Below are 27842 nucleotides of genomic sequence, written 5' to 3'. Positions count from 1 at the left end.
GTTGAGAGACTTTATAGGAAAAGGAGGGGAGAAAGGAGCCTTAGCGGGGAGACGAGGAAGAACTGTGTCCAAAGCCCAGAGAGACAAATAGAGAGGGAAAGGGGAGAGGTGGAGTGAGAGGGGAGAGGACGAGGGGGAAAAAGGAAAGGAGATAAAGGGAAAGTCAGTCCAAGGACCATGTGGGTAGGTGACGGCCAGGGAGATAATCCAAGGCCAGTCTCCCCTATAGCTTTCTAGGAAGCTTTAACGGGCATCGGTCAAAAAAAATGGAAAGAAAGGGGACAAAGAAAAGGCAGAAACGGCAGAATACGCAGAGGGGGAGGGCTAGACAGGGAGAAGGGGAGAGACAGTGTCCAGGGGCCTGCAATGTGTCTGTGTCATTAGGCCCAAGCAAGTCCGCGCCCTAGTGTCGCTGGTCAGGATAGATTCATTGAGGGAGTGCGGCACAGCCTCAAGTGCTCCCTCAAACAAAGAAATAGTTTGTGACCTCATAGGCTCCTCTGTAATGCATAGCGTGGCAGCCCGACAATCTGCTGTGTGGCTATAATGATCTGATCTGCACTGCTTCTTCTCTCTATGCAGGAACGTGTACCTCATCCATTCTTCCACTGATTCTGAAAAGGGAGGGACGGCCGCCATTTTGGAGACAGGCGGGGTGCCTCAGGGTCTCCTTCCCCACCACTCAGCAATCGTCAACAGTAGGTGTCTATATCACCATATCTATTTTCTACTGCTGTGAACGAGACAGCGAGTCAGGAGCTGGGGGGAGTGTCTCTCAATCAAGTTCAAGCCAGACCGCCATCTTAGGGTCTCTGGGCCCCTCTGTCATTGCCCACGCACATGGGGAGTCTCGAGTCGTAGCATGGCACCCCGGGGTCTGCTGCGGCAACTTCTCCTGGGAAGCGTCTCCCCTCCACCGAGATCCTCGGCGCTCCCAGAATCAGGAGCCCGCTTTAATGTCAATATCATTGGTACACCATGCAGTGAGCCCTGGGGTAAGGGAACAGAGAGAGAGAGAGACACTGCCCCAACACTTGGCCAAAGTCCATCTGCTGCCCTAGGGTCAGGGTAGGGGAAAAGTTGAAACCCTCCACTGACCCATCCTGCTCTTTGGAAGAAAGGATGTTGGGGAGAGGTTCACTCTCCTCCTCTAATCCATCATCTGTGACCAGAAGCGTAGTAACCTTGGACCTCTCAAAGTGGGGTTTGAGGCGATTGACATGCAGGACCCGCAAGGGGTTTCTGGGGATCTTGAGGTCCACCAGGTAGGTAAATTCCCTCTTGAGCTTTTTTTCACGTCATACGGCCAAGACTATTGGTATTTCAGGCCCTGGGGCTCCATCACCCACACTTTTCGGCCAAGCTGAAACTCAACCAGTGTGGCCGCCTGGTAATACCAGAGCTCCATAACCTCTTGGCTGGCTTCCATATTCTCTTTACTTCCTTCCATAAGCACTTCATCTGGATGCTGAAGGCCAGCATGCAGCTAACCACATCCTAATAGGCTTACTTTGGAGCTTGTTCCCAACACTCCTTTAACAGGTTGAGAAGCCCTCTGACAGGGTGACTGTACCGAAGTTTAAAGGGGCTGAACCAGCCCTTGCCTTCGGCGTGGTAAGAGGACATCCCACTTCTACCTCAAGTGCGCTGACAGGCCCATGATCATGCCTTTGAGGATATTCTTGGACCGTTCAACAGTCCATTGGGATGGGTATGCTCAGACATGGGTTCCTTGCTGGCTGTGCAACTGTATTCAAGGTAGCCTGGCTGAAGAGGGGTAATACCCCAAAACAAGTCCCAGGATGCTTGTTTCCAGTCCACGGAGGACCTGGCCTGACCATTCTGACTGGACTGTTCCCATGAGGAGCAGGGTCAAGACTAATTTGCATATGGCTGGGTCCAAACTGGGGTGGCTTAGGTAGCAAAAGAACAATGGATTTATCCCAGAACTCTTGACTGGGGGAGGAATGTTTGATTGATTCAGCATTCCTTCTATCATTTGTTGCAGCAGCAGGCCCACTAGTAGCATTCAATTTGCAGACACTGGGTACATGCAATACCACTTTACTCGGGACATATAAGCCAATTTTACCATGTTTGGAGAAGAGAGCACTAGCTCTGGTTAGCATTAGTGAAGGGTTCTGAGTTTTAAGGCCAGCAAAAACAAGAGAATGGAAAGAAAAAGCTTGAGGGAAAACCATTCCAAGGATGTCTGGTCCAACAAGTGGGTTTTATTATGGAAATACATCAGACACCCTTCACTTGTGCACTACATTAGACAGAGGTTAAATACATTATATACGGGAAAGGAAAAGTACATAACTAGGTATAGAAAACAGGCGAGCTAAATTCAGGCACTGCAATGTTCAAGGCTACAAGTTCAGGTGGGAATAGTAAATCAGGACTCCTCTAGAGTCTAACACTTTCCCCACTGTTGCTTACTTAAGAGCAGCAATAGTAAATCTCACTCCCCCAGACTCCTGCATTTCTTCAGTGCTGCTTAGTTTGAAGTAGGAATAGTACATTAGTACAACTAACTCCCCAACCCATCCACATCCTCTCAGAGTACGACACTGTCTTTACCCAACGTGGTGAATATTGAGTGGGTGCTCAATATCGCCCCCCCCCCCCCTTACTCCCGAATCCAACACTTCGCCAGTGTTGATTCGTTTGGAATGGGAATTGTAAACCTGACCACTTCCCCCTTTACAGTTCAGCATTTTTCACAATGTAAATTAGTTTGGAGTTGGAATGGTAAATTGTACACCCCCATGTGTATGCATTGTCCCCAGTGTTAGTTGGATTGGAGTTAGAATAGTAAATTTGACCTCACTAAATATATGCATTTCCTCACACTTAGTTGGATTAGAGTTAGAATGATGAATTTTGCCCTCCTAAATAGATGCACTCCCCAATTTTAGTTTGACTGGAGTAAGAATAGTAATTCTGTCCCCCAAATATGTGAATTGATTAAAAATTAATATTGTTTAAAACATTGTTTTACATGTTTGTATATTCATTAACAATTATTTAATATATTTTGACATTTAAAAAGTAAAATCAATTTTGACAATTTTTTTATTTGTAAATAAATAGGTGTTTACAACTATATACTTATTTGTTAATTAAAACTTTCTAAATTAAACATTTTCATGTGAAAAAGTATATTTGTTGATTGTAATTTACTATACATACCATACTTTTTCAAATTATAATTTCTAAATTAATACCTTTTAATTACATAAAATATATTTCTTAAGTGAAATGCAAATTCTTAACATGTACAATTAATTTGAATAAATGTATTTAAACGTTTTATACTATATTTTGGTATTCAGTATTTTTCTTAATTCTAATCTTAATTTGGAACGTTGGATATTTTTGCTGGAAGATATTTTGGAATCAATATTTTTATGATTTTGATTATAAGGATACGGTACACAAAATGTTGGTAGTCAATATTTTGACCGTAATATTTTGATAGGCTGATATTTTTGTAGGCCTTTTTGAGGAGCACATCCCATTGGCAACACTATTATGTAATGCCAAAAAATAATATGGGGAAATAGGATCAAGGATGCTCAAAGAAATAAAAATCTGGGTAGGGACATGTCAAACACGGGCAGGTGTATCCAACAAAGTCAAAATGTTATTAGAATAAGTAAATATACATGAAATATTAAAAAGTGCAATAGAGAAAAATGTAATGGAAAGCAACCTACAATTAGTGAAACCTTAGCAGTACACTGCAAGTGCAGAGGTTTCTACATAGCCAATTAGGACTGAGCAAGATAACAAGAAACAAAATATCGAAATAACAAAGAAACTTAAGTCTGTGAAATTCGACAGATTAAGTATAATGATTCAAATCAATACAATTGTTTAATTTCTTGAAGACTTGTATATTTATTTACAGAATGTAAGAAAAGTAGACCAATCTATTTGAAATGTGATTAAAAAAAGATTTAAAACATATAGAAGACATTTCCAATGTGCTTTTAAAGTAACTGCACTAAACGCACAAGGGTGATAGGGTTTTAATAAAAAAGTAACTCTGAGTTTTTTTAAAATAGTTTAATATATTTCTATTTTACAAATGTCATTCATACAATTTTATTGTCTGTGGCAAACTCAGTAACTGCAAAGGATTTCTGGAACGCGTCATGCTAGGGTGTTAACTAGCTGGCTTACAATAAAAGGTTGGAGTATTAAAGAAATTAACCTTCTGAATACTTGAGCTCAATTAATCTAATCATTAACCATTGTGGAAGGATGAAAACCAAGATAAAATGCTATGATATTGGCATAACAGACTGCCTTAACCTATTGATTTGTTAGATGTGATGGCAGCACAAATCTCCTTACAGTGGAGCCAATTGTCTAATAGTGGGGTCATGTTGCAGATAATAGTTAGAGACAAGTTTGGAGTTCCACACATTGACTGTCTGAATGCTGGAAATGAGTTAACATTTTCTGGCTGATTGCAAAACCAGCTTCACCACAATGATCTTCACAACATCTGCACATTGGCCTTAGCTTGAACACTCAGGTTTTTCTTTGTAGGTGAATTTGGATCTGGGTTACTTTCATAGACCCTTTATTTCCTTTTACATGGGAGGTAGACCAATACTTATCCGCTTCTGATCACCCTAAGATCTTTTAAAGCATTAAAATAAATAGAGAACAGGAAGAAAGAGTTCCCCTCGGTAATCCATATCTAAGTTTTCTCATTGACATTCTTTTACTGAGATTTTTCATTCCCCTCGCTCTTTGCAATCTTTCATGATTTTCCACCAAATACTACATCAAATGGAGCTACATTTGAGCTAATAAACCAATAATTGTGGTTAAAATGTGTCGCTTTGTAGCTCACGGTAGGCTCAACCTAAGGGTTTTCCTGTAACTTGTCATGCCTTCTCGTACCTCCCCAACCCCACCTAAACAAACACTTGTTAAACAGTGGGTACAACAGATTACTCACACAAATTAAGCTTTCTCTGTGTTTGGTTTCACCAAAATCAGCATTGTTTTTTCAAAAACGACTTTATTGATAGTACATGAGCACAGGACAAAGTATCTTATACTTAATCCTAAAATGATCATGGCAAGGACGGAAGTATTTATTGTAACGTATATGTAAATGAATTTCCATATAATGTTTGTTTATATTTTTTCTTAATTTCACTAAAACATATTGTTAACCTAGTGAGATCATCATCTCTGTATATAATGTGGATACACTGTGCTCCTCATGTTTTTATATATCTGATAGAATTAGTCTTCAGATGTGTATCAAAGGGAATAAATGTGAAAACGTTTGTTAAAAAAACTGTTTTGGAAAGGAGCAGTTTTTGTATAACGGATTATTTTTTGACTTTTGGTTTTAAAACTCAATTTACTTACTTTTAATACATCTTAAGGGTTAAGATTAGTAATGAAGATCACATGGAGAGTAAATGCTATGTAAATATACAATGCAACATAATATTTAATGAATGGTACATTTATCTTTTCACCTAAATGAACTGCCTGATGATTATGCAGCCGTACTTTCACACTACGTGGTTCGAAGTGCTATTACATGCCAGCTTAATCTACTTCTACTTTTCTCTTTCTTCTTCTCTAATTCTGACGTTAGACTTGTGTTTGAGTTGTGTTTCTTTTGCTTGCCTGTTTTTTATTTTTAACCACTTACACCAAGCCGCCCATTTTTTTCAAGTGACTGCCATTTTTCGTTTATTGTTGAAGAAGTGTGCTCACCATACTCTTCTAAAACACAATTCAATTTATCCCATATGGTTTTATTAGGCAATTGTTTGTAGGAAGTTTTAATACGATATTGGTCTATTTTGATGAATGTTGCCTTGTGCTATCTTGGGCTCTAGTTACTTTCACATTTGAAATACAATTATAAATTCAGATTAGTAAGTCTTTATCAGCAAGTGTGGCAATTTCAAGGACAATTACATTCATTCATTGGGTAGGAAAGTTCTAATGATTTGGCACAGGTGGAACTCTAAAGATATTAGACAATAGAGTTGAAAAATGAAACGAGGCACGTTGAGTTCAATTATAGCACAGTTTTTAGTATTTGGACGTCCAATCACAAAAATGCCAAGCGTAGTAGAAGCGACATAAGCACTTTTTGACTCTGATGACATCACAGGGCTAACCCATCGTCCTACCCTTATACCTTGAACTGGGAAGAGCAAGAAGTGCAAACTAGAGAAAGAAAACGGGTAATAAAGAGAAATACTTTCTGCTGCTGCTGCCTTCTTGATCCCTACAACCAGAAGTAGCAAGAGTCCTGACTTGCAAGCTAAGGATAGATAATGTTACCCCTGACTATCACAAATGGATTCTCTTGTATTTCCACAATTATCTAGTGGTCATGTAAAGAAAGGTATGTAATCTGATCTTGTTTCAACAAAACAAACTGAAGACAAACATTGAATCAAATTGAACATTTATAATGCACACTTCACAAACTAAAGAGCAGATTTACTATTATTTCAACAACCTGTTTTGCTGTGGTGCTTTGCATAGTGGGGAAAACACAGAGCAGATCCATACTAAGATTGGTGTGCTGCTGCTGTTATCCCTGGTGCGCACACTTACATTTGGTACTCAAGTGGAGACGTCAGTGTGTGTGTGGTCTGGCATTGGATTTGTAATGGAAGCATACCCTTCAAGTACAAATTCCTGAATCTAGACAAATATCGACGGATCCCACATATGACATGTGGGCTGCAAGGCCGGAATGAGAACCACAACCGGCCCCTACAAAGTGGTTGGCCTACCCCCACTCCCCTCTCGGGGGGAGGGGGGCATTGGAGGTGCCGCCAACCTCTTTGCTGGGGCCGGTTTTTGGCCGATTTTGCTGCAGGGCCGATTATGCTGCAAAAACGGCCCTGTAACAAAAACGGTCCCCAGTGGCCCAAAACAGGCCCCCACCCGTGCAGCACACTGGGGGATTGCCCGGTGTCTGCTATGGCCAGTCCGGCCCTGGTGGGCTGTGCACCTTAGCACACATTGAATACACTGTTTTTTACAGAAATTAAAACATGTCTTGTTACCATCTGTTTCAAAGAGGCATTCGTTTTTGACGCAAAGCTTAGTCTGGCTAGCTTGGTGGATCAGGCTTTATGTCAAAACCTGATTGTTTACGTTGATCATCCTAAGTATTATTACTGCAGTACACCCACTTGACAAAAAAGGGATGCAAAACGCTTTTGGTGCTGAGAAAAGAGCACCTTGTTAATACGAATGTCATGTTGTGTCACTTTACGATGGCGCAAAGTCTTAGTGAATTGGGGCCTAAATGGTGACCAGGAAGGGTGTGCCTATGCTTAACGCTGCATGAAGAGCTCTAGTTTTAGGGAGTTACAGGTTTATTTTCAATAGGAGGCCTTGGTGGAAAGGTCAAGAGATTTTCTCAGTGGCAGAGGAGTATGTGACGCTTTTGCCCGCTTGTTTGGTCAACAGAACTGACAGCGAGTGTGTGCGGAGCAGTCCTGCAGTTGGTGGGTGCATTTGCAGGATTTTAATTGAAAGTAGTAGGTCTGACTCATGATAAATGCTCCAAAGCAGACCAAGTCCCTGTACAAGTTATTTTCTGCATTCTGAATGGGCTTAATCAGCAAGGAAAATGTAGGTTGTATTTACATGCTCTTCACTTGTGTCCCCAACAAAAAAATAACCACACACCCAATAGGTCCTATGAGTCCTCCGTCTCCAGCTTCAAATAGCACTGCCAGTGGCAGGCCTCTTTAAGAAGCCAACCTGCACAGAAGATCTCTTTATTTCTTATGATTTCTTCACCTTGGTCTTTGACTGAGATGTTCTGCAGTGCCCGATGGATTAAATGTCAGAACTGATGCTTCATCCGCAACAGCTCTGCATGACTGTTTGGCCAGCCAGTGTGCTATAGGCATCTTGGGCGATATTCTTTCTATTAACAAGGTTACTGCCTGTAATCCCTCCTTTTCCCCTCCTGATTTCTTCAACTCTTGGAGAAAAACTTAGGGCTACATTAAGTAATTTCCAATCAAACAATACCACATGGAGCTGAAAACAATCGACCCCAAGAAGAAATTATTCCCAGTTGTTGCACCATGGTGCCCCTTGGAGAAAAAGAGAAGTGGTGAGCAATCAAAGTAAAAATCCTTCATCAGTGTAGATTTTTATTGTACTTTGACATGTGAAAGAATGTGTTTTCTTCTCCGTATGGTAGCTCAACAACAGATTTTAATGTACAGGCGGGATGTAAAGACAAAGAAAAAAAGATGTTGGTCAGTGCTATGGAGGTGTCTTCACAATGATGTCTTTCATTGTATCAGATAGAATAAAAGCCGCCATCTTGCTTCCTGGAGTATCCGCTGTTGGTGGCCGCACTGTGGTGGCTCACTATGGGGAGAATACAAACAAAGTTTAATAGGCATGTACAAGGCACATCAACAGATTTTAATCAATAGCTGTGCTGCATTCAGCAGGAATCCTCATACAGGGAAGCAGCATCAACTCTAAGGCCCAGGTTTACTAAGGTTTTGCGATGGGTTTGGTATTTACAAAGCAAAAGAAATGTCTCTTTGTGTTGCTTTGTAAACCAAAATTAATGCAGCGTATTGTGCTGCCTTGCATAATTTTGTGTCAGGGAGGTGTTTGGTGGGTGGTGCATGGGCGCTTCTGTGCATTGACCAATACATTTTGATGCAAGCCCAAACCTACAGAAACTTGTAATTATTGATTTGCTCCAATATCCTGCACCTCAGGGCTGGTGGGACTGGGGGGGGGGGGGCGGGAAATGCTTTATTTCTCTCATTCTAACTGGCTGAGGTCACCCAATTAGAATATCTGAAAAAGTATGAATCTTTGTGATCAGACCATAAGTATCCTACAGATCGATCGCAAGCTGCTCGTAGCATCTGTTGCTCTCGGGTGATTCTGGCAACTCATGCGCTGTGGCGTAGAGGAAGGTGACTGGAGAAGCACACAGCCCACTCTGCTCTTAAACAAACAACCCTGTGCTGCTCTCTGGGAAGATGCCTGATCATAAATAACTGTCACAGCACACGGATTATAAACATTCACGCTGATAAATATTGCCTCTATGAACCTTTATTTCATTAAACCCATCAAACTTAATTTAAAATATTCTGAGGCTTATTATGCTGTATTAAAGGTGTATTTTTCAAAGTTGCCCTACACTGACTTTTTTCGTTTTTTTTTTACTTTCTTCCTTTCTTCATTTCTGCCTTTATATCTTTCTCTCTTCCTTTATTTCTTGCTGGTCCCCTTCTGTTCTTCCTTTTCTCCTTTCTTCCTCTCCTTCTTGCTGTTTATTTCCTTCCCTCCTTCTCTTTAATTATTTCCTCTCTTCTTTTTTCACTCTACTTACTCTTTTGGTTGCCTCTTATTTCCTTTACACTTTCTGCCCATTATTCCTTTCTTGCTTTCAAAATGTATTTTTCCTCTCATGTTCATTCTTTGCTTCCTTTCTCTCTTGCTCCCCTTCCCTTGTGTCTCCATCTCACATTGCTTTTTCAGTCCTTCTTTCTTTTCATCCTTCTTCTTTATTTTTCATTTCCTTACCATCTTTCCCTTCCTTAGTTCCCTTTCTCTTCCCATTTGTTCTTTCTTCCACTCTATTTTTCATTTTTTTCTTCTCTTTGATTCCTTTGCCCCTTCTTTCTTTTTCTCCTTCGTCCTTGCCATTATTTCTCTCTTCCCTTCCTCTTCTTTCCTTTCCTACTCACTTCCTCCTTTTTATATTTCTGCCTCTCCTGTGTTCTGTGTATTTTCTCACATTCTCATTTTCTCTTTCCTCCTTTCTCTAATTTCTTCATTTCTCTTAATTTTCTTTTTCTTTCATTATTCCTCTTGTTCTTTTTTTTATCTTTCTCTCATTTCTTCCTTTCTAAAGGAGGTCTTAACTTCCTAAAGTAATCCTTTCATTCATTGTTTTGTTTCATCTTTGCCTCAAATGTCTCCACAATGAGCTTCGGGATGGCTGCAGAGATAGGTTTACTACTTGCAGAGCACTGGGAAGTATGCATCGGTGGCTAGGTTGCTAATGAAAAGCCCAGATTTCATTCGGCCTCTCAAGCTCTGGTGAGCCTACACCTGCTCCCTTTTCAAACGAGAATAGTGTTTATAGCCCTCTGTATCACTCACAAAGAGCTTCAGGTATCGGTCCCTGCCTTTCTTACGAGAGAAACTCAGAAGGTATGTCCCTGAAAGGACTCTTCGTTCCAACAGAGCCAGAAATCTGGTGGTGCCCCCTTATAAACTTTCTTCTTGGGGAGGATAGAGCTTTGTGGTTTGTACCACCTAGAACTGGAACTTGCTTCTTCCTGAAAGAAAAGCTGATCCCTTCCTTTTGAGTGTTCAGAGGTCTTTAAAAACATGGTGTTTTAGGAACTAAGGATCACTGGTTTCTCTCTCCACCTTGTTACGTTAGCGCCAGAGCACCTGTTTACGCTACCATAAACGTAAATTAAATCAAATCTATAAATTGATAGTGGTATTAGTTAAAGGTGAAATGGAGTAGTCTAACATTTTCCTCTACAGCTGCAAACTTTCTGGCTGGCCTTGCTTACAATTTGTGTACCATTCTATTCACCAGCAAAGGTTATTATTAAACTTGAATGGTAAAGGCAGGGCCAGTTTCTGGTCATTAAGCAACACATTTTAGGTCAATTAGCAGGATATCGAAAGTCTTCCAGGCCCGAGCTCCCATAATCAGCGCTGTCATCCCATGAACATCATGACAAAGAGACAACAAACTCCAGGCAGGCACTCGCCTCTCACATAAACCAGAGGGAGAGAATAAAGCGGGTTCTTGGGGGGCCCTGCAGGTTATAGCTTCTGTGCCGCTAGTAGTGTCGGCTCAATGCAGCAGGGCTCTGTGCTCTAGGAGAAGTGTTTCAGTTGCGTGGCCTTCATGTCCCGTGATCTAATCCATATATGAGACAGTAGATCAGGAAGGATTTCATTCATCAGACGAATGAGCTGCAGCTGGAACAGAACTCACTCTCTTGTAGCTGTGCATCCTCCCTACAGGCACTTGTGAATTTTGAGAACATATCTCTTGCTGCATCTATCCCAAAACTTTAGTCATGGGTGCTATAAATGAACAACCTGCTGGAGTACAGGGGGCAACATCTGCACCTCTCCGACAATTCTGGCTGTTGCAGTGTAACATAGTACGGTTGCAAACAGGGTTGGTAACGAGAATACAAACGAAGAGGGTGGATATTCTGCACTTGAGAAAAAGGAGAGCAGAAGGGGCTATAAGCGATCAAGAGAGATCACCAAGGTACCCGGCAGGCTTACCACTATTTACAGAACGACTGTTTCACATGAAAATCCTTATGAAATATTATTAAAAATTGTCACTGTTCAAGCATTGATAAATAAATATCTACAGCAGATAAGAGGCACGAGCCCCTTTCTGCCTCACATATGCTCCTCAATATCCATTTTTGCTCAACCTATGATTAATCTCTTATGTCTACCTCTGTATATAAGCATTTATTTTTACTATAGATATGTACCTATCTTTGTGTATTGCTTTGTATAAACATGTAGAATAATTATTTTGTTAAAAAATAAAATAAAAGTTTTTTTAAAGTACAATAACACTTAACTTGTGTATTTGTAAAGCGCATGTTCACCATAGGTATCTTAGCGCTGAATCACAGATGTTTATTGTTACCCAGCTCAATGGTACTCATTTTATCGACCTTCGATGGATGAAAGGCTGAATGAACTCGTCGGGATATGATCCTGTGACTATGAGGTCGAACACAGGCCCCTGCAGTGGATGCATTAGTCCACTGAGCCACCAGACCCAGCCTTGAAAACCAGAGTTTATCTAATGCATCTTTAATCTACATATACTTATTTCCTTTATGCATCTATATACCTTCCATGTACTTGGATCTATATATGTATTACTTTTCTCCTAAAAAAAGCATATCCAAGGCACTACCCTATTTCTCATCCTATACCTCTATCAATATCTTTCATCTATATATGCCTACCTCCTATATGCATCTATATATTTTCCATGTACTTATGGATCAGTATAGTTATCGCTTTCTTCCAATTCAGCATATTCAATGCACTACCCTATTTCTCACCCTATAGGTCTCTCGATATATCTTCTACCCCAACTTTCTGACTCATCTCAAACTTCTTTCTACTACTCTATTTCTCACCCTATACCTCAATCAATATATCCTCTACATCCACTCTCTCATTAGCCCAAACCCCATACCACTACAATTATCCCCAAAATAACCCTTTCTAGACTCTACCCATCCTTGCATCATCTGACACCTCTTTTACTATACCGATCCCCCAAAACAAGCCTTTCTAAACTCTTCCCTCTAACTCTTCCCCTCCACATCCCCAAGCCTCCTCCCTACTGCTATGATCTCAACAAAAAAAGTCTAAATCCTTCACTCTTCTATCCCTCCATTATCCTTTTTGATCAAAATAACAGACTAACATGTTCACTTCTCAAATGTCATATTTCACTATACTAATTCATCACTAATCCTTTACGGGTTCTAGAGTAGCGTGCTACTCGCCAAAAAAGTGCTTCAACACCTCATCAGATGTAGCAAGCACTATATAAATGCAAACCTTTTTCCCTATTCTAGCCCTCGGCTACCCTTCTCTATCCAAATAACTGAACAACATATCCACCACTCAAATTACTTTCATACTTCACTATACTAATTTTCAACACTAATCCTTTATGGGTTCCAGAGTAGCATGCTACTCGCCAAAAAAGCGCTTCAACACCCCATCAGGGGTGACACGCGCTAAATAAATGCAAACCTTTTTTCCCTCTTCTATCCTTCTCACTCCAAATAACTGACTAATATTCACCACTCAAATTACTTTCATATTTCACTATACTAATTCACCACTAATCCTTTATGGGTATCCGGAGTAGCGTGCTACTTGCAAAATAAGCGCTTCAACACCCCATCAGGGGTAACAAGCGCTATATCAATACAAATCTTTTTTCCCTTTTCTATCCTTCCGCTAACCTTCTGAATTCAAATATTTGACTAACCTATCCACCACTTAAATTACTTTCATATTTCACTATACTATTTCAACACTAATCCTTTATGGGTTCTAGAGTAGCGTGCCACAAATGCTGAAAAAGCACTTTGACGCCTCGTCAGGAGTAGTAAGCGCTGTATAAATACAATTATAATACAATAAAATACCCCATGCCTTTTGGAATTGTTACTGGTTTTGCACACGACGGCCAGTGAAAGGCATTTCAATACATGTAGAGCCTTCTTTTCCTGTTTCTCCCCAAACACACTGCTCTGGGAAATCCTAGGAAGGACCTGTGCAGTTGCAGTTGTGGCTGCTACAGAATCGGGGTGGTGCGGGCAAGGGGGGGGGAGAGTAAAAAAAATAATAAACGCACTCACCTGAATACCAGGATGCCTTACAGCAGTGTTGTGATTGGTCTGAGTGCAGTGGTTCGTGCCCAGAAACTAACTGAGAGGCTGTGCATGTTCTGTAGACAGACTGTACAATACAGCCTGTGGAGTACATGCAAAGTGCACATGATGGTTTGGCCGGCCAGAAACGACCGGCCAAAGCGTCATGAGCACTTTAGGTGCAGCCACCACTTCTCCTCCCTAGATGCCACCAGAGCCTAGCCCCGCCATAACCCAACCTGGCTTCAACTGCTAGCTCAGTACAAAAAATAAAATGATAATAACGGAACGTTATCATTTTCTTTTTTGTATTGAGCTTGCAGTTGAAGAAGTGGGGTGACGCTCCTCTTACCTTACTGGAGGAGCCTACCGCTGGACCTGTGTATGACAATCTCTGCCACAATTTACACACTGATCTCACAGAATCTTTTATGTTTCATGTTGTATGCTTCTCTACCTATTTGGTCACACAAAGCTTGCCTGTAGAGTCTCACCGATGGCTCCGTCCACAGAGTCAATGGTCTCCTTTCGAGGGCTCACCCACTGCACCAGTGCGGACAGTTTGCACTCCCCAGGAGGGGGTCCTTCCTTCACTCGATTCTTTAAGATTCTCCTGAAGAGGAAGAAGTAATAAAACCCAGATTATAAGTGCCAGGTTCGTGTCTAGCTATTCAGCAGAGCAATCATGGTGTTAGATATGTTTTTTGTAGGCACGGAATAGTGTTGTAAACAGAAAGGGACTTTAAGGCACAAACCAATATACAAGAATGGACTGCGGTTTGGTCTAGTCAGCATAGCTTAGATGTCGGCATACACTGGTACATGCCTTGCACAGCTGCAAGCCTACAGGCCTTGGGTGGCGTGCTTACTGAGGCTTCTGTGCTGGCTTTGTGTATTAGACATATCATTACCAGGCTTCCAGTGTGTCTATCTGTGCAGCTAAGCTACATGCCTAACCCAAACTTCAGATGGATATGGATAGTCTGGCCCCAGGAGGCCTGTCTCCACCCGAGTCCCAAGTGATGCTTGTTCCCCAGGCTCCTAGTTTCCCTGGCCTGAGGACCATGCATAACGTGTTCACTGAAAGCTTCTTAACTCTACCTGTGCATAGGGTATCACGCACAAAGGACTCTCAAGCAGCAGAACAGCTAAAGTGCAGCAATTTAGTCCAAATCCATGCTCCATTAACAAATGCCCATTTTATGGCCTCAGGCTTGTTGTGGGCACATTCATGCAGTCTGTCCTCTAAGCTACATTTGTGTTGTTTCTTGACATATGAATGGGTATGGATATATTCACTTAGCCACACAGTTGAGTTTTGTTTGTAAGCATAGAAACGTTTTCCAGCAGCCCTGAATAGGGAAATCATGGCACATCTGAAAAGATAAACAACCAACATACGAACTCACTAAGCAACGCAACATCATCTCATGTGACACCTTCAGGGAATATATGGTTTTGCAGTGTAAAAACAAAAAACCTACTTGTTTACCCAATTAAATTGTATCTATATACGGATCTCAGAAAAGTTTAAATACAAGTTCCAACTCTCTGACTCTCCAAGTACATGAGGGCTGGTGAGAAGGCCACCATGTTTAGGTTTCTCAAGAGACACTCGCTGCCAGCCTGAAGAATCTATTCTTCAATCTAAGTATTAGACGTTGATATTGTAGTGACTATAAGACTTAGTGTGGTAAATTCAGGAGCATTGGAAAATACTTTTTACTGAATCAGTGGTGAGTTCGTAAAACAAAGAATCTTCCAGCAGAGGGCCTGAGAGGAAGCAGACCAACACAGGGTCTGTCACAGGGGATGAGTAGTACTGAAAATGGCAAGATAAAATCAAAGGCATTACAACAGTGTGGTTAGGGGGCGGAGCTAGGAGCCCAGGAAGAGGCAGTCTACCTATAGAGCTCTGCCGAAACCTGCATCCCTCTGGATAACAACGCACTACTGGGAGCGGAGGGAGAGCAGTAAAGCAACTGAGAGTAGGCAGAATGGAAAAGAGCACCGGCGAGACAGGAGCAGAGAACCGCATGATGTGATTACCATTTGCAATATTGTGGGCCCTTAAAAAAGACGATACAGACACTAGTTACATGATGCATAACTGGTCCAGGGCATGTGCACCCAGCCCCTATAATTCGCAGGATGACCTGACCGGTGACGCCTTTGTTGGATGGGTGAGGGGTGGGTGTTAGCGCAATGCCTAGGGAAGGGCTTCTGCATGATGTGGCCTGCGAGACACTGCATTCTTTCCAAAACCCAAAAGAAAAGCAACAAGTCCAACCTGTGGAAACAAAACAATAATAAACTTGAGTCCATTAGTCTCTAGAGTCAATCAGCAGGACAGCAGAAGACATATGTACTGATGAAGCGAGCTGTGACAGGACATCTCCGCTCGCATTCATAATTTAACCTGAGTGGTTCAGGACATGAACACTGGTTGAGAGACATTAGGGACCTTCCAGCTGCATGCTGATTCGAGTTGTAACCATTGTGTGGAGTTGCAAAAAACCACTCTCCTGATGCTCCGGATGATGTGTTTAGGGCCAACAGTTCAAAACAGGGTCCATCAGGAATGTTGTTGGAATCCACTGCGAACCATCCATCCATCATGAAGCATACTTTGTGATTTTTCATGGATCATTGAACACGTCTGCAACCTGATGAGGTCCTCACTCCAAGGCCTTGCCACCTCCTGGTATCTGACGGTGGGGCAGTGTCCAGTCCATCTCTCACACTTGTCGTGGCTCCTTAGATGGGTTGCCACAGAACTGCGTGTGGTCTGCGCTGGGTCTACATCTGTGCCGAGCATGAGCTGCTGAAAGACTGCAGAGGAGTCACTGGCTACTCACTCGTGCAACCTCAGGGGTTGATGGGTCTAGTCAAGACTCCCTCTCGCGGTCGGGATGAGGGTGCAGGAAGGATGAGCAGGTAGTCAGTCTCTGGATGACGGACTCTTCTGAGTGTCACTAGTGCTGCTTGTTTGTAGTTCTGATAGTGGTGTTGGGCTCCACTTAGGATGTTCGATGCTCCATGGATGGTAGGGATGACACATGAAGATGGGGCTGGCGTGCTGGGGTTGCCAGGCGTGTGGTGAGTCTTTATGATGTGGGGCAACAAGTTGCCTTGATGGTTGAAGGCATTCTTTCTTGGGTCATCAAGCAGCTTGGATTGATGGTGGGCAAGTGCTTACATTTTTTTTCTTTATGGAGGCATCTGCATTCTTTTTTCCTGGATGTTTTGGGTTGCTGAGCAGATGGTTGATGTGTGTGGATGGATACCCTGGGAAGCATGGGGCAGAGACTCGGTTTGCATGGGCTTGTGTCTTACTCTTGGTTTTCCTGTTGTGCTGTCTCCGGGATGCCCTTGTATGCTGCTTGTGTGTCTAGATGCGCTCCTTCAGCAGCCCGAGTCTTCTTGAGCGCGACTTCCATGTCTGGCCATTTTTGATTTTCCCTCTTTCTGGGCTTGGCCAGCCATCATGTTGTTTCACAGTGTGAGCCGGCAGGTCACACTTCCTTCTCCTCTTTCTCCTTGGTGCTTCGTATGACTTCTCACTGTCTGTCTCTCTTCTTCTGGATGCACTAGCATGCACTATTTTTGAACTAATGCAAAAAGAACAATTGATGGACAGAATGCAGAACAATGTCATACATTCACCCCAGTACAGAGATCTGGGCCTAAATCCATTGTTTTTTCGCTCACCATGCCATTCCAGTATGGACCCAGCCATGTGCAAATCATACGTGACCCTGCGTCCAATGGGAACAGTCCAGCCAGAACAGCCAGGTCCTCCCTGGACTGGAAACAAGCATCCTAGGACCGGTTTCAGGCTTGCAGCCCTAATCAGCCAGAATAGCTTGACTCCAGTGGCATGGACAGCATGGGACCCACGTCTGGGCATACCCGTCACACTAAGGGTGACAAATGCATAAAGAACAATTGATGGACAGAATGCAGGAAAATGTCATATATTCACCCCAGTACAGAGATCTGGGCCTAAATCCATCGTTTTTTTCTCACTATGTCATTCCAGTTTGGACTCAGCCATATGCAAATCAGTCATGACCCTGCGCCCAATGGGAACAGTCCAGCCCGAACTGCCAGGCTGGGGAGGGGGCTCACCTTCCTCTTAAGGCGCTGTTCTTACCGCTGCGATGGGCATCCACAGGGGTGGTGGTGGGGAGCCAGGATGGATGGATAGTGTGAGGGCACGGTGGGATCAACCACCTTCATCGCCATTGTAATATTGTTGCCCTTTGTCCGCATGCTGCGATAAAGGAGGACACAGACACTAGTTACATGATGCAAAACTGGTCCAGGGCACGTGCACCTGGTCTCTTTTATTTTCAAGGGGACATGACCAGTGACGTCTGTGTTGGATGGGTGAGCAGTGGGTGTTAGCAGGGCCCCCTATAGAGAGGCTACTGCATGACGTGTACTGCAGGACACTACACCACAGGTGCTGAGGTGAATAGAGTGAGGTGGCCCATTACGACAACAGACGGCCGAGTGAATACTGCCAGCACACGAGCGACACCCGACAAATTCACCATAAATATCTACGGTCGGACTCCTAAAACATGCAAGAAACAGTAGCAACTGCCGGACCAGAGAGAAGGGGAATGGCACACTGCCATGGCCATTCGACCTAAATGAGAACAGTAGCCATAGAAAGAGGAATATGGCACTGCAATTGTTGGAATCAGGTATACGTGAGATGCCACCGATTTTCCACAGGCTACATTAAAAGACCAGACAGTAACTCTCGTCAACTGAAGTAATGCAAACTGGGAGAAAGAGATCGGATAATAAAACTGAAGGCTTGAGTGGGCCCTATCGAAAGTTGAGCCTTATTACTCCATGGGATTGTGCTAAAGCACTCAACAGGGGGCAAGGACACAAGATACAAGCGTAGAATCAGCCATCAATAGGGGCTGCTCTGAAGAAACTCAAGATGTTTGTTAGAAAACAAATAGCCCTGTCATATTTACACAGGACAGAGCAGGCGAACTGGGATAAGCACCAAGACTATATTCATCCCATATACAGGCATAACATTTAAGACTGCTTTAAACTACTGCATGAACCATAACAGTGTGGCATGCACAGATATAAGAACTATTCATGAGAACCGATAGCGCACTTTCTGATATCTTATCTATGATAATATGAAGAAAGTGCACCTGCCACACCTAGGCCCCCCACAAAGATGTTTCATCTCTATGTGGCCAGGGCAAACCAAAAGCCCTAAGGCTCAGAAAGGGACATCTACCTCCAGTTACAACAGCGAACACCGCACATCACTATACCTAAACAGGGAAAACACCCAAGATGACGTCTGAACAAACCACACCAACAGCGGAAGCCACCTTTAACCTCTTCGACGCTGATGACGAGCTGGGCTCGTCATGAGGTAGCCTCCTCGCACGCTCATGACGAGCCCAGCTCGTCACGTAACATGCGTTTTTTAAAAACTCAGCGTACGGGCGGAATTCCGCCCACACGCATGCGGTTAAAGAAGTTACCACTTTAAGACTTTCCATGGCTATGGTCTAAGACACCAGAACACATTTTTCAGCAGATATACTTTCCAACTGCTCCAACATTGCCTCTTTCAAGGCATGTATACAGCAAACAGAGGACAGACTGCAGCAAGTGGAACAGAAGATAGAGGCCTCGAAGTGATTGGTAACAAGACCGCTGGTTCTTGTAAATGAAACCCACTGAAATAGCGGACAGAAGCTGCAGATGTAACCTCTGCTTTTCTGAAATACCAGAAAAAAATGGAAGGCATGGATGTATCTGCTTTTCTAGTACAATTCATTCCATAATTCACCAAGATCACAATTACACCTCCCCAAGAAATACTAAGAGCACATAGACTATGAACAAGAAAGCAAATGGTCAAAGGAGGCCCACACCAGATCATTACCTGCTTCATATATTATCACCGGGTCTGACAAATCATTCATGAAGCAAAGAAAAACAGGAATATACAAGTCACAGTCATGCAAGATTTTTCCCAGGATACCATCCAACACAGGAATAGATTCCTAGCACTCAGGCTTTAAAAGTTGGGTATCAGATACAGCCTTTTGGATCCAACTACTATCCTGATCACATAAGATAACAAAATATTGGACTTTGACAACCGGGGGCAATTGGAAGGTCTACTAGACTCTATTGATGAAACGAACATGGACATAAATCAGACTAGAAACTGGGTGGACCACTAGAGACCCAGCCAGAAGTAGAATGGGAGTTCTCACGTGTGACTGAAAGAAGCAGATTGGAGGAAGAACTCAGCATTGGTCCATGGGTCTGAAACACAAACAAACGACGAAACAACAACTCAAGAGGGACAAATCCAGATTGCCGCTAACAGCCCTTCCATATTAGGACTTTGAATTCCTACCCAGATATGGTACCCTCTTTTTTTCTCACCCGAGTTCCTCAATCTTCAATGTTGAATGCAGGTTGTATACTTACTCACTATGTGTTTTGAGTACGAAGCACATTATGTAATTAGGCTAGGTGAAAGGTTGTTGCGCCTCAGCTTAGGCGTATTTATGAGTGCTGCATCCTTGGGACACCCACCAACAGACATGTATGACGTTGTACCAATCTGACAGCACACAAGAAATTACATACATACATTAGCTGAACATGTCAGAACTTGGTGGCAATGACTTCCCTTTCAAGATGGCAACCCATGACTTTATGATTCCTGCTGCTGGCAACAGACAAAGATACCCCTCACCCCTCCCCCCTCCCTCCCGACTTGCCTCCAAGTGACAGGTATACATGGTACCCTTGATCCCCAGGCTCCCATTAAAGCCTACAGTGATACTCACACACATGCTGTTGGTAGATGGGGCTGCGGGTGAGCTTCCCTGGAGAATGAGCCACCTCCTGGTCACATCTTGTAGTGTAAATATAGGCATCCAATAGACGCACCCGAAGATTAGTCTAGCACACACTTCAATAACAGAACAGTTAGATACTTGTACTGGCACTCAGAAACAAATACTAACCTCTCCCTGTTCAGTACCAAATTATGCAAACCACGAACAACTTTAACATAGTTTCACTACATCACATTAAAAGAAAAAAAATCCTGTCACATCTTCATACATTACAGCCCAGCATACCCCTCATACAGGGGACGCATCTTTAAGAGAAAGAGAGTCAGAAACTGTGTATGGTTGGGTGGTCAGAGAATGCCACGCCACCAAGCCACCAAAAGAACCGTTATAGCAGCCGATGCACAGCCCCATACCAAACCATATCACTAAGGGGGAGGTGCTTTACTTAAAAGTAAAGGCCTGCCTATCAAGGTACACAGGATATGGCAAGACCCAGCAGGCCACTGTATCATTCTCAAGCTAACAATACAACACCAAACACTGTTAGTAGGATCAATGTATGGGTCCTTGGCACACAAAAGAGACACCCTCAAAGACATAACCTGAATTTTGTTACAATGTCCTTATGGTAAATAGAGACTGGTTCCACCAATGTAACACAGACAAGATGTATTACCACAAGTAAAGTGCCCACGACTTCCAACACGTCCTGTCTCACCAAGATCCAGGCAGCAACTGACACTGTTAGAACCTTAGGCAGACAAATTTCACTTTGAAATTCCTTCTCTTTGACGCTATCATAAGCTACAATTTCACCACAAACTAGTGTTTTTTACTACAATGGTTGTGCATGCCATACAAAGCTAAGGAGAGTATCCCAATCCTTTAAAATGGACAACCAAGTTTGATGTTACGTCGGTTTTCTATTGGCAGTAGAGTTTGTTTCTCATGATGACTCTGCCTAATGGGCGTGCCTCAAAGGGAAGCATATGACTGCAAAGCTGTATCTGAAACGCATCTGCCAGATACACTCAAAACAGAGCTGAAAACACCACAGGGAGCCCTTAAACACCTCACTCGCCACGATGCTTGTTCTAGTGGTCAGACATTGCCACTTGTTGCATTATCCACACACTGCAAGCTCCATCCTGCGGGAGAGACCAGTTAAGAGAAAATGCTTTAACCGATGGGAACACTTACTGAAAATGTCAAATAGCTGTTCACTAATACATTGGCAGTGGTTGGCTGCAACAGACATGTATCAATTGACCTTAAGATACAAAGACGAACATGACAAGGATGCCTCCTTTCTCCACTGCTACATGTCTTAGCACTAGAACCTTTAACAGTGGCCATAAGGCAAAATAAAGACATTGAAAGCATCAGGGTAACTTTGCGGAACACAAGGTACTTCTGTTCACGGATGACATACTAGTCACACTTTCCAACCTTCAACTCTCCATGGCACACCTCTTACACAAAATCTTTAGATTATCTTTATTCTACGGCTACAAAACAAACTGGAGTAAATTCAAGACTTTATCTTTAACACAAAACACAACAGTAAGTTTGACAACAGAGCATCAAATCATGTGCAAACTGAACAATCCGAAATATTTAGGGATAATTGAAACACAAAATTAAATCAGATAGTTAAAAATAACCTAGATCCACTAATCTCAAAAGTAAAGATAGATTTACAAAGATGGTCCTCACTTAACCTTACCATGCGGGGTAGGATACAAGTGTATAAAACTAATGTGATGACTCGATTTAACTATATATTTACAATGCTCCCACTATGTATACCTGCACACATGATCTGTGAGCTCACCATGCTAATGAAGGCATTCATCTGGGCAGGGAGAAGATCACGGCTAGCAACATAGTGTGGTGGGCTATGAATACCGCTTGCTGATCATTACTGGCTTGCTTTTCAGCAAGCATTACTACGATAAATGTTACACACAAGCCTTGATAAACTCAATGGGCTCTCATAGCTAGGTCACTCAAGGAAGAATTTGGTAGTCTGTATCCATGAACTGTATGACAAACATCTTGGGGCACATAGGTCCATTAACCTGCCAGGATTCTCTTTTGCATGACAGCACAAACTACCCCGCAAATCACACGCCAGATGACTAGATGGTTTCAACGAACTGGTCATCTACAATATAAATGACCAAATCTAAAAATATGATAGAAGCTGGGTGAATTCATGTTCAACCCCATAAATTACGTTGAGGTGCCCTGTGCCACATCATGACTCACTTAGACTACTACGTCAACGATAGTGTTGAATCGGAAGGGGGCAGTGTAGATTGATACCAAATCTATCAGTAAATTAGTATTACAGCAAGGGAAAGGAGGAACACCAAAAAAGTACAGCTAGCTTGCTGGCCTTGAACAATCCAGCTCAATTTTGTAGAACAAGGGATTGACTTAGGTCCCCAATACTCAAGTACACAACACCAAGAGTAGGTCACCGCATCATAGGGGCCAATATCAACACTAACACCCTAAATAAGATTGGGAAGGAGGCACGTAATAAATCACAGAGGCGAATTAGCTGTTTCGTGGGGCCTGGAATCGGAAAAAAACTTCCCCCGTTGACGGGATATAAAACATGCTCGCTAAGAACTCCACAAATACGTGTTACATGGTCTCTCGAGACAGTGATACACGAACAGCACAGTCATCAGATGGTAGAAACAAGGGGACACATTCATGAATGAGGACCTAAAGATAGAAGTGCAGAATGCCTTGAAATGGAGCGTGTAATGACACTGATAGATTAACGACGATGCTTTGAGATGTTGTTTTATTTTGTAATTATTTTTGGTACTGCAGAGCTCACATTGCTGACTATAAATATGCTTGAATATATTCAAAATCTCAATAAAAAATTGTTAAGTATAAAAAAGAAACTGTATGGCCAGAGTTTGATGTATGCTAGTTGATGGCTGGGTTCTAATTGTAAATGCTATAGAGTGCTGCAGTTTCGCTGAGGTGTTTTGGCCAGCCTCAGGCATGTGGACCCCAGTGCTGAAGGTGCGATGAAAGTCAGGAATCACTTTATTAGCCTGGCCATGCTGCAGTCGCTGCCTAAGTGGCAGGAGATGCTACAGGTCGCTACAAGTCAAGAGTGTGAGTGAAAGCCAAGTCTCAATACAGGAAGAGGATAGCTGCTGTATGTGAGGGCTTTAATACTGTGGCACGCAGAGGTAAGGTGGAACAGAGTTGAGTGGGTGCACTAGACAAGGTGCCAGGACACTAAAATACCAATGAGCTGTACCAGGCTGGATTGAGGAGAACACATGCAGAACTGTGTGCAGCAGGTGGAGTAGCCGGGGGCACCATACATAGAAACTATAATGAATTGACTAAGGTGTGTTCATGGTGGTGGTATGGAAGTAGACATGTACTAAAAACACAAGAGGTGTTTCTTTCCAGCAGTTATCTGCCTTGGCAGAAGATGATGAACATTTACTCAAGTCACCGCTCGTGGACCTTTAAGCAACAGCAAAGGATGCTGTAGAGCCTGGTAGAGGTGCTGTGGCAGAGCTTTGTGTCTGAAGAGAGGATAGCGCAGCGGCATAGCTCACCCGGGATCCTCTGTGAAGGTCTCTCTTTGGAAGACAGTCTCATTCTTAGGAAGAAGCAAATCTTTCTGGTGATTGTACATTGACTTTAAATTGAGATCCAAGCTGTCACGTGGTGCCTATTATAGAAGAAAGTAAGAAAAAGAGGATGTAAACAACATCATTCATTAACTACTCATGCAAGTCTGGTTTAAGAAAGACACAAGCCACGTGTTCTTGTTGCTGGCAAGACGTGATGTGCGTCAATTGTAAAGAGGCAGCATGTATGTGTGAAAATTATCATTATTCAACCAATCCATGGTCTGATGGTAGGTTCTATGGGCCACTGGTAACCCAACTAGTAATTTACGTTTGCAATTAATAGGGTCATTCTTCTTGAAGACTCAACAGCATAAGAACAGCAAGAATCTGCACAGGCTGGGTTGTTATTGAAATGTTCAAGCTCAACAGCCAGTGATGAGTCGTGTTGACTCTTCAGCTATCTTACCTTTAACAGAGGATTTGGGGTTCTTGCATGTTATATGTGACGTGGAGACACACTGGAAATACGGGCCAAATACTCGCTTCTGGCTTTGCCACATTCGGATACAGAAGGATCTAACCCATTCTGTTCTGAAATGTTGGAAGACAGCTCTTGCAGGACCTGGTCTCCAGGAAGATTTGGGGTACAATGCTGTAAGACCATGTTTACTTTATGTCCTTTCCACTCCTCATCAATCACTAATCCACTCCTTAGCAATCACTAATCACCTGAGCAGCATGTAGGAGTCTGCTGAGGGGCTTAAGGTGGGACAGGAGGTCAACCCTTCAATATTGTCGATGGTCAAAGAGTGCATGATCTCACTGGGTATCCACAGCAGTCTGGTGAGCTTAAATCTACAGCAGGAAGTCATGTCTCGCCACGTGAAAGCCGCCACATTCAATAGTACAGCTGAGCCTCAATAGCTCTCTGAGATGCACTCATGCTTCAAAACCGGAAGAAAATGCATTTCCTGTTACCTAGTACTGTCTGTCCTATAGTTTTTCGCCATACCACTCACTATTCTTATTCTACAGTTGCTCTTCTCCTTAATTGTATTTCTTAGATATTGGTCTTGCTAGTTAAATATTTCTCAGTAAAGCACACATATCCATCCTCCTAATCCCTCCCCTAAGTCGAGGTAGTGTATATAAGCAACAATAAATAAATGTTTGGATCAAGATAACTGGAACTCTACCAATAATTTGGACGGAGTAGGACGTTGTTGCTAATTTACCATTCAGTACTACTTAAATGGGACTCACCCTAGATGATTTCATCAAAAGTGAACTACATTTCTGGTATGTTTCATTCTAAAACGGCGGGAAAATTGTTACGTCATCTAATGACATCCTAGTCATTATCGTCATAGAATGTATATGTTAAGATAATGAGCGGAATATACAGTCTGTCAGTCTGGTTAATATTATGATCGTGCTAGCAAGACCCCAATATTTAAGAAATATTTATTCTATAAATGGGTGCAGATTTGGGTTGGACTGGTCAAGAATACCAACATTTGAGCACGCAGAGTAGTTGGTCGCTGGTACAAAATGTATTTTGCTTAGAATGCTCTTCTGCTACAACTTCAAGTCACTGAAGTTCCCATGTAGTTTAGCCCAGGAAATATGTCTATGGTTTTGTAGCAAGCTCACGGTGGTGTGAGATGTACACCCACCATGTAATTCATACAAGTAGTAATAACAAATTGTGGTAAAATAGGCTTCCTTGCCCTCTAATGAGTTTTCAAATACTTTCCATTTCCGGGGACATGAAGGCTGTGCAGGTGTTGTAACTGTTGAGGCCTTAACCAAGCAAGGCTAAGATCATTAAGTGATCAGGAGATGGATCAAACAATGAAAAGAAGCAAGGAATAAACTTGGCCCAGCTTTAGAAGTACCACAAAACAAAAGGGTCGGATATGCTATTAAAAGGCAATGCAAAGAAGAGAGAAAAGAACTTGCCCACCAAGAGTTGGCACTGGTAACTATTCGCTAGAATATATGTTGGCAGGCGATTAGGGCTTTTGGGCACCCAGCAGTGCAGGCTGCATGCATCCTACAACACAATCTTTACTAAGTAAGCTATTATATTACACTGTAAGACTCTTAAGATCATTAGACATACCTTTAAGGAGGGGTCAGCTGCAGGTAGCATGTAACAGAGTTGCAGATTGAAAAGGGAATACAAAGAAAATATGTATTTGCATGTTATAAATAAGTAGCAAATGCTTCAGACAACTTACCTTGGGGTCGAAATAACAAACATCTTTTCTTGCACTGGAGAGTGTGGCAGTGGCGTTGAGCCGGTTCCAGGGATCCTCATTCTGAGCTAGGTGTGTTGGTGTGGAATAAGACGTCTACAAAATGTACAGAATTATGCGGTAGAATTAACTAAATTATGCAGCAAGAACATGCAAATTATGCGGCCTAATGAGGCAGGTTCTGTGTGATAGTAGTATGTAATTATTTTGACATTTTTACGCATAACACTGTCTGGGCAAAGGTTTCAACTCATTAGCACCAGTGTAACCCCATAATACAGTAGCTTGCGTCTGGAAGATTACAATTCAACCTTTGCAAAGGGCACTCCATGGGGCGGCAGTAAAAAACACGGAGGACAGACAGAGAAAGGTGGGCTGGAGCGGAAGCAGGCTGAGAAATTGACGATGGGGCATCTCGAACAAATCTTACAGCCAAATAGAGCATGTCGAGGGACGACCGAGTGGTAAGAGCAGAGGTGATATTCTATGATTTAAGATGAACAATTTTACTTGCGTTTCTTTGTGGAGCCGTTCGTTCCCATACAGTTATACACGTCTGCACACAGTGAATGCGATTCTAGGGAGCATAGGAGATTACGGAGAGGCAGGCGTGTAACACCCATTGGGCTCACGGGGCTACAGCTCCCCCCCCCCCCCCCGTGTGGTGTGTGTCAGCCCGGGCTGACACGTCTTGGCGGGCTGGCGAGCATCTAATTGCAGCCGCACCCGAGTACTTAACTGGTCTTTAAAAGACCATTAATTGTAAATGAGGCTTTTGTTGTGTGTTCGCCCATTTTTACAGCCTCTCTGTCTGTGGTTGGAAGAATTAGCCCCCCCGAAATATTTTTCAGCCCCTCCCCCCGAAATTTGACTCTAGTTGCCCGCCTGCAGAGAGGCAGCAACGAAGTGGGACGAGTTTGGGGTAGACAATTCAAAAGGGGTACAGAGAACACTCGGCAAGGATCCTCATTTCATTAAAAGACGGCACTTTGGGTAATGGCTGAAGTGAATAAAACAATGCAGAGAGAGTTCGCGCAGAAAGGCAAAGAAGACGGAATGGTTCAAAAACTTATTTCCTAGAGAAATAGAATTGCACAAGGTGGGATGAGAAGGGAGGGGGCACTTCGCCAAGGTGGATTTTAATGCACAATACCTGTTCTACTGGGCCAAATCCGCAGTAAGTGCCGTCGTTCTCGTACTTGGGGTACGGGAGGGGGTCTCGGATGGTCGGCATAGCTGGATCCGAACACTATTCCTCCCTGTACCTATCCGGGTGACCAGCGCTCAGACCAACCTCTCTTGCACTCGGAGGCGACTCGAAGCCCGCGGGTGGTTGCTAGGAAACGGTACACTGTGACGTATGAAAGCGAGTTCTAGAGAGGACCGTAAATGAGACAAAGAGAAGGGACAAGCATAATTGCCTGACTAAACGTGGCGCCATCTCGGATCTGGGAGCGCTTTCCTCAGTAGTATAAAACAAAGTAGAAGTACCTATATCCAGAAAGGAAGTCACCTTCGAGTTCTGAATTACCGTTGCGTGTTTGAGGAAAGTTGTAGGCGGGCAGAATTTCAGAACAGTAGTTGTGGCCATGGCTTTAAGTAGAATGA

At 43.0% G+C, this 27842-nt stretch overlaps 1 protein-coding gene across 4 annotated transcripts in view; it reads right to left on the bottom strand.

Annotated features, from left to right (window-relative positions):
- Positions 1-8151: 8151 nt before the first annotated feature.
- CFAP276 (cilia and flagella associated protein 276) overlaps positions 8152-27842 on the bottom strand; it is a 107739-nt gene continuing 88048 nt past the window's right edge. For 2 of the 4 annotated variants that reach the window (XM_078644220.1, XM_078644222.1), the window contains 4 exons: positions 26217-26330; positions 23956-24071; positions 13970-14088; positions 8152-8406 (listed from right to left, as the gene is read on the bottom strand). In XM_078644220.1, the coding sequence (XP_078500346.1) occupies positions 8336-8406; positions 13970-14088; positions 23956-24071; positions 26217-26330 (420 nt within the window). In that variant the 3' untranslated portion in view covers positions 8152-8335. Of the gene's footprint in view, positions 8407-13955; positions 14089-23955; positions 24072-26216; positions 26331-27387; positions 27582-27842 lie in introns of those variants that run through there. The other 2 variants (XM_078644223.1, XM_078644221.1) reach the window with 2 other exon arrangements.

The sequence above is a fragment of the Lissotriton helveticus genome, chromosome 5_1 (assembly GCF_964261635.1).
Source record: "Lissotriton helveticus chromosome 5_1, aLisHel1.1, whole genome shotgun sequence".
Classification (NCBI taxonomy): Eukaryota; Metazoa; Chordata; class Amphibia; order Caudata; family Salamandridae; genus Lissotriton; species Lissotriton helveticus.
This window is presented reverse-complemented; position numbering and strand designations above follow the sequence as displayed.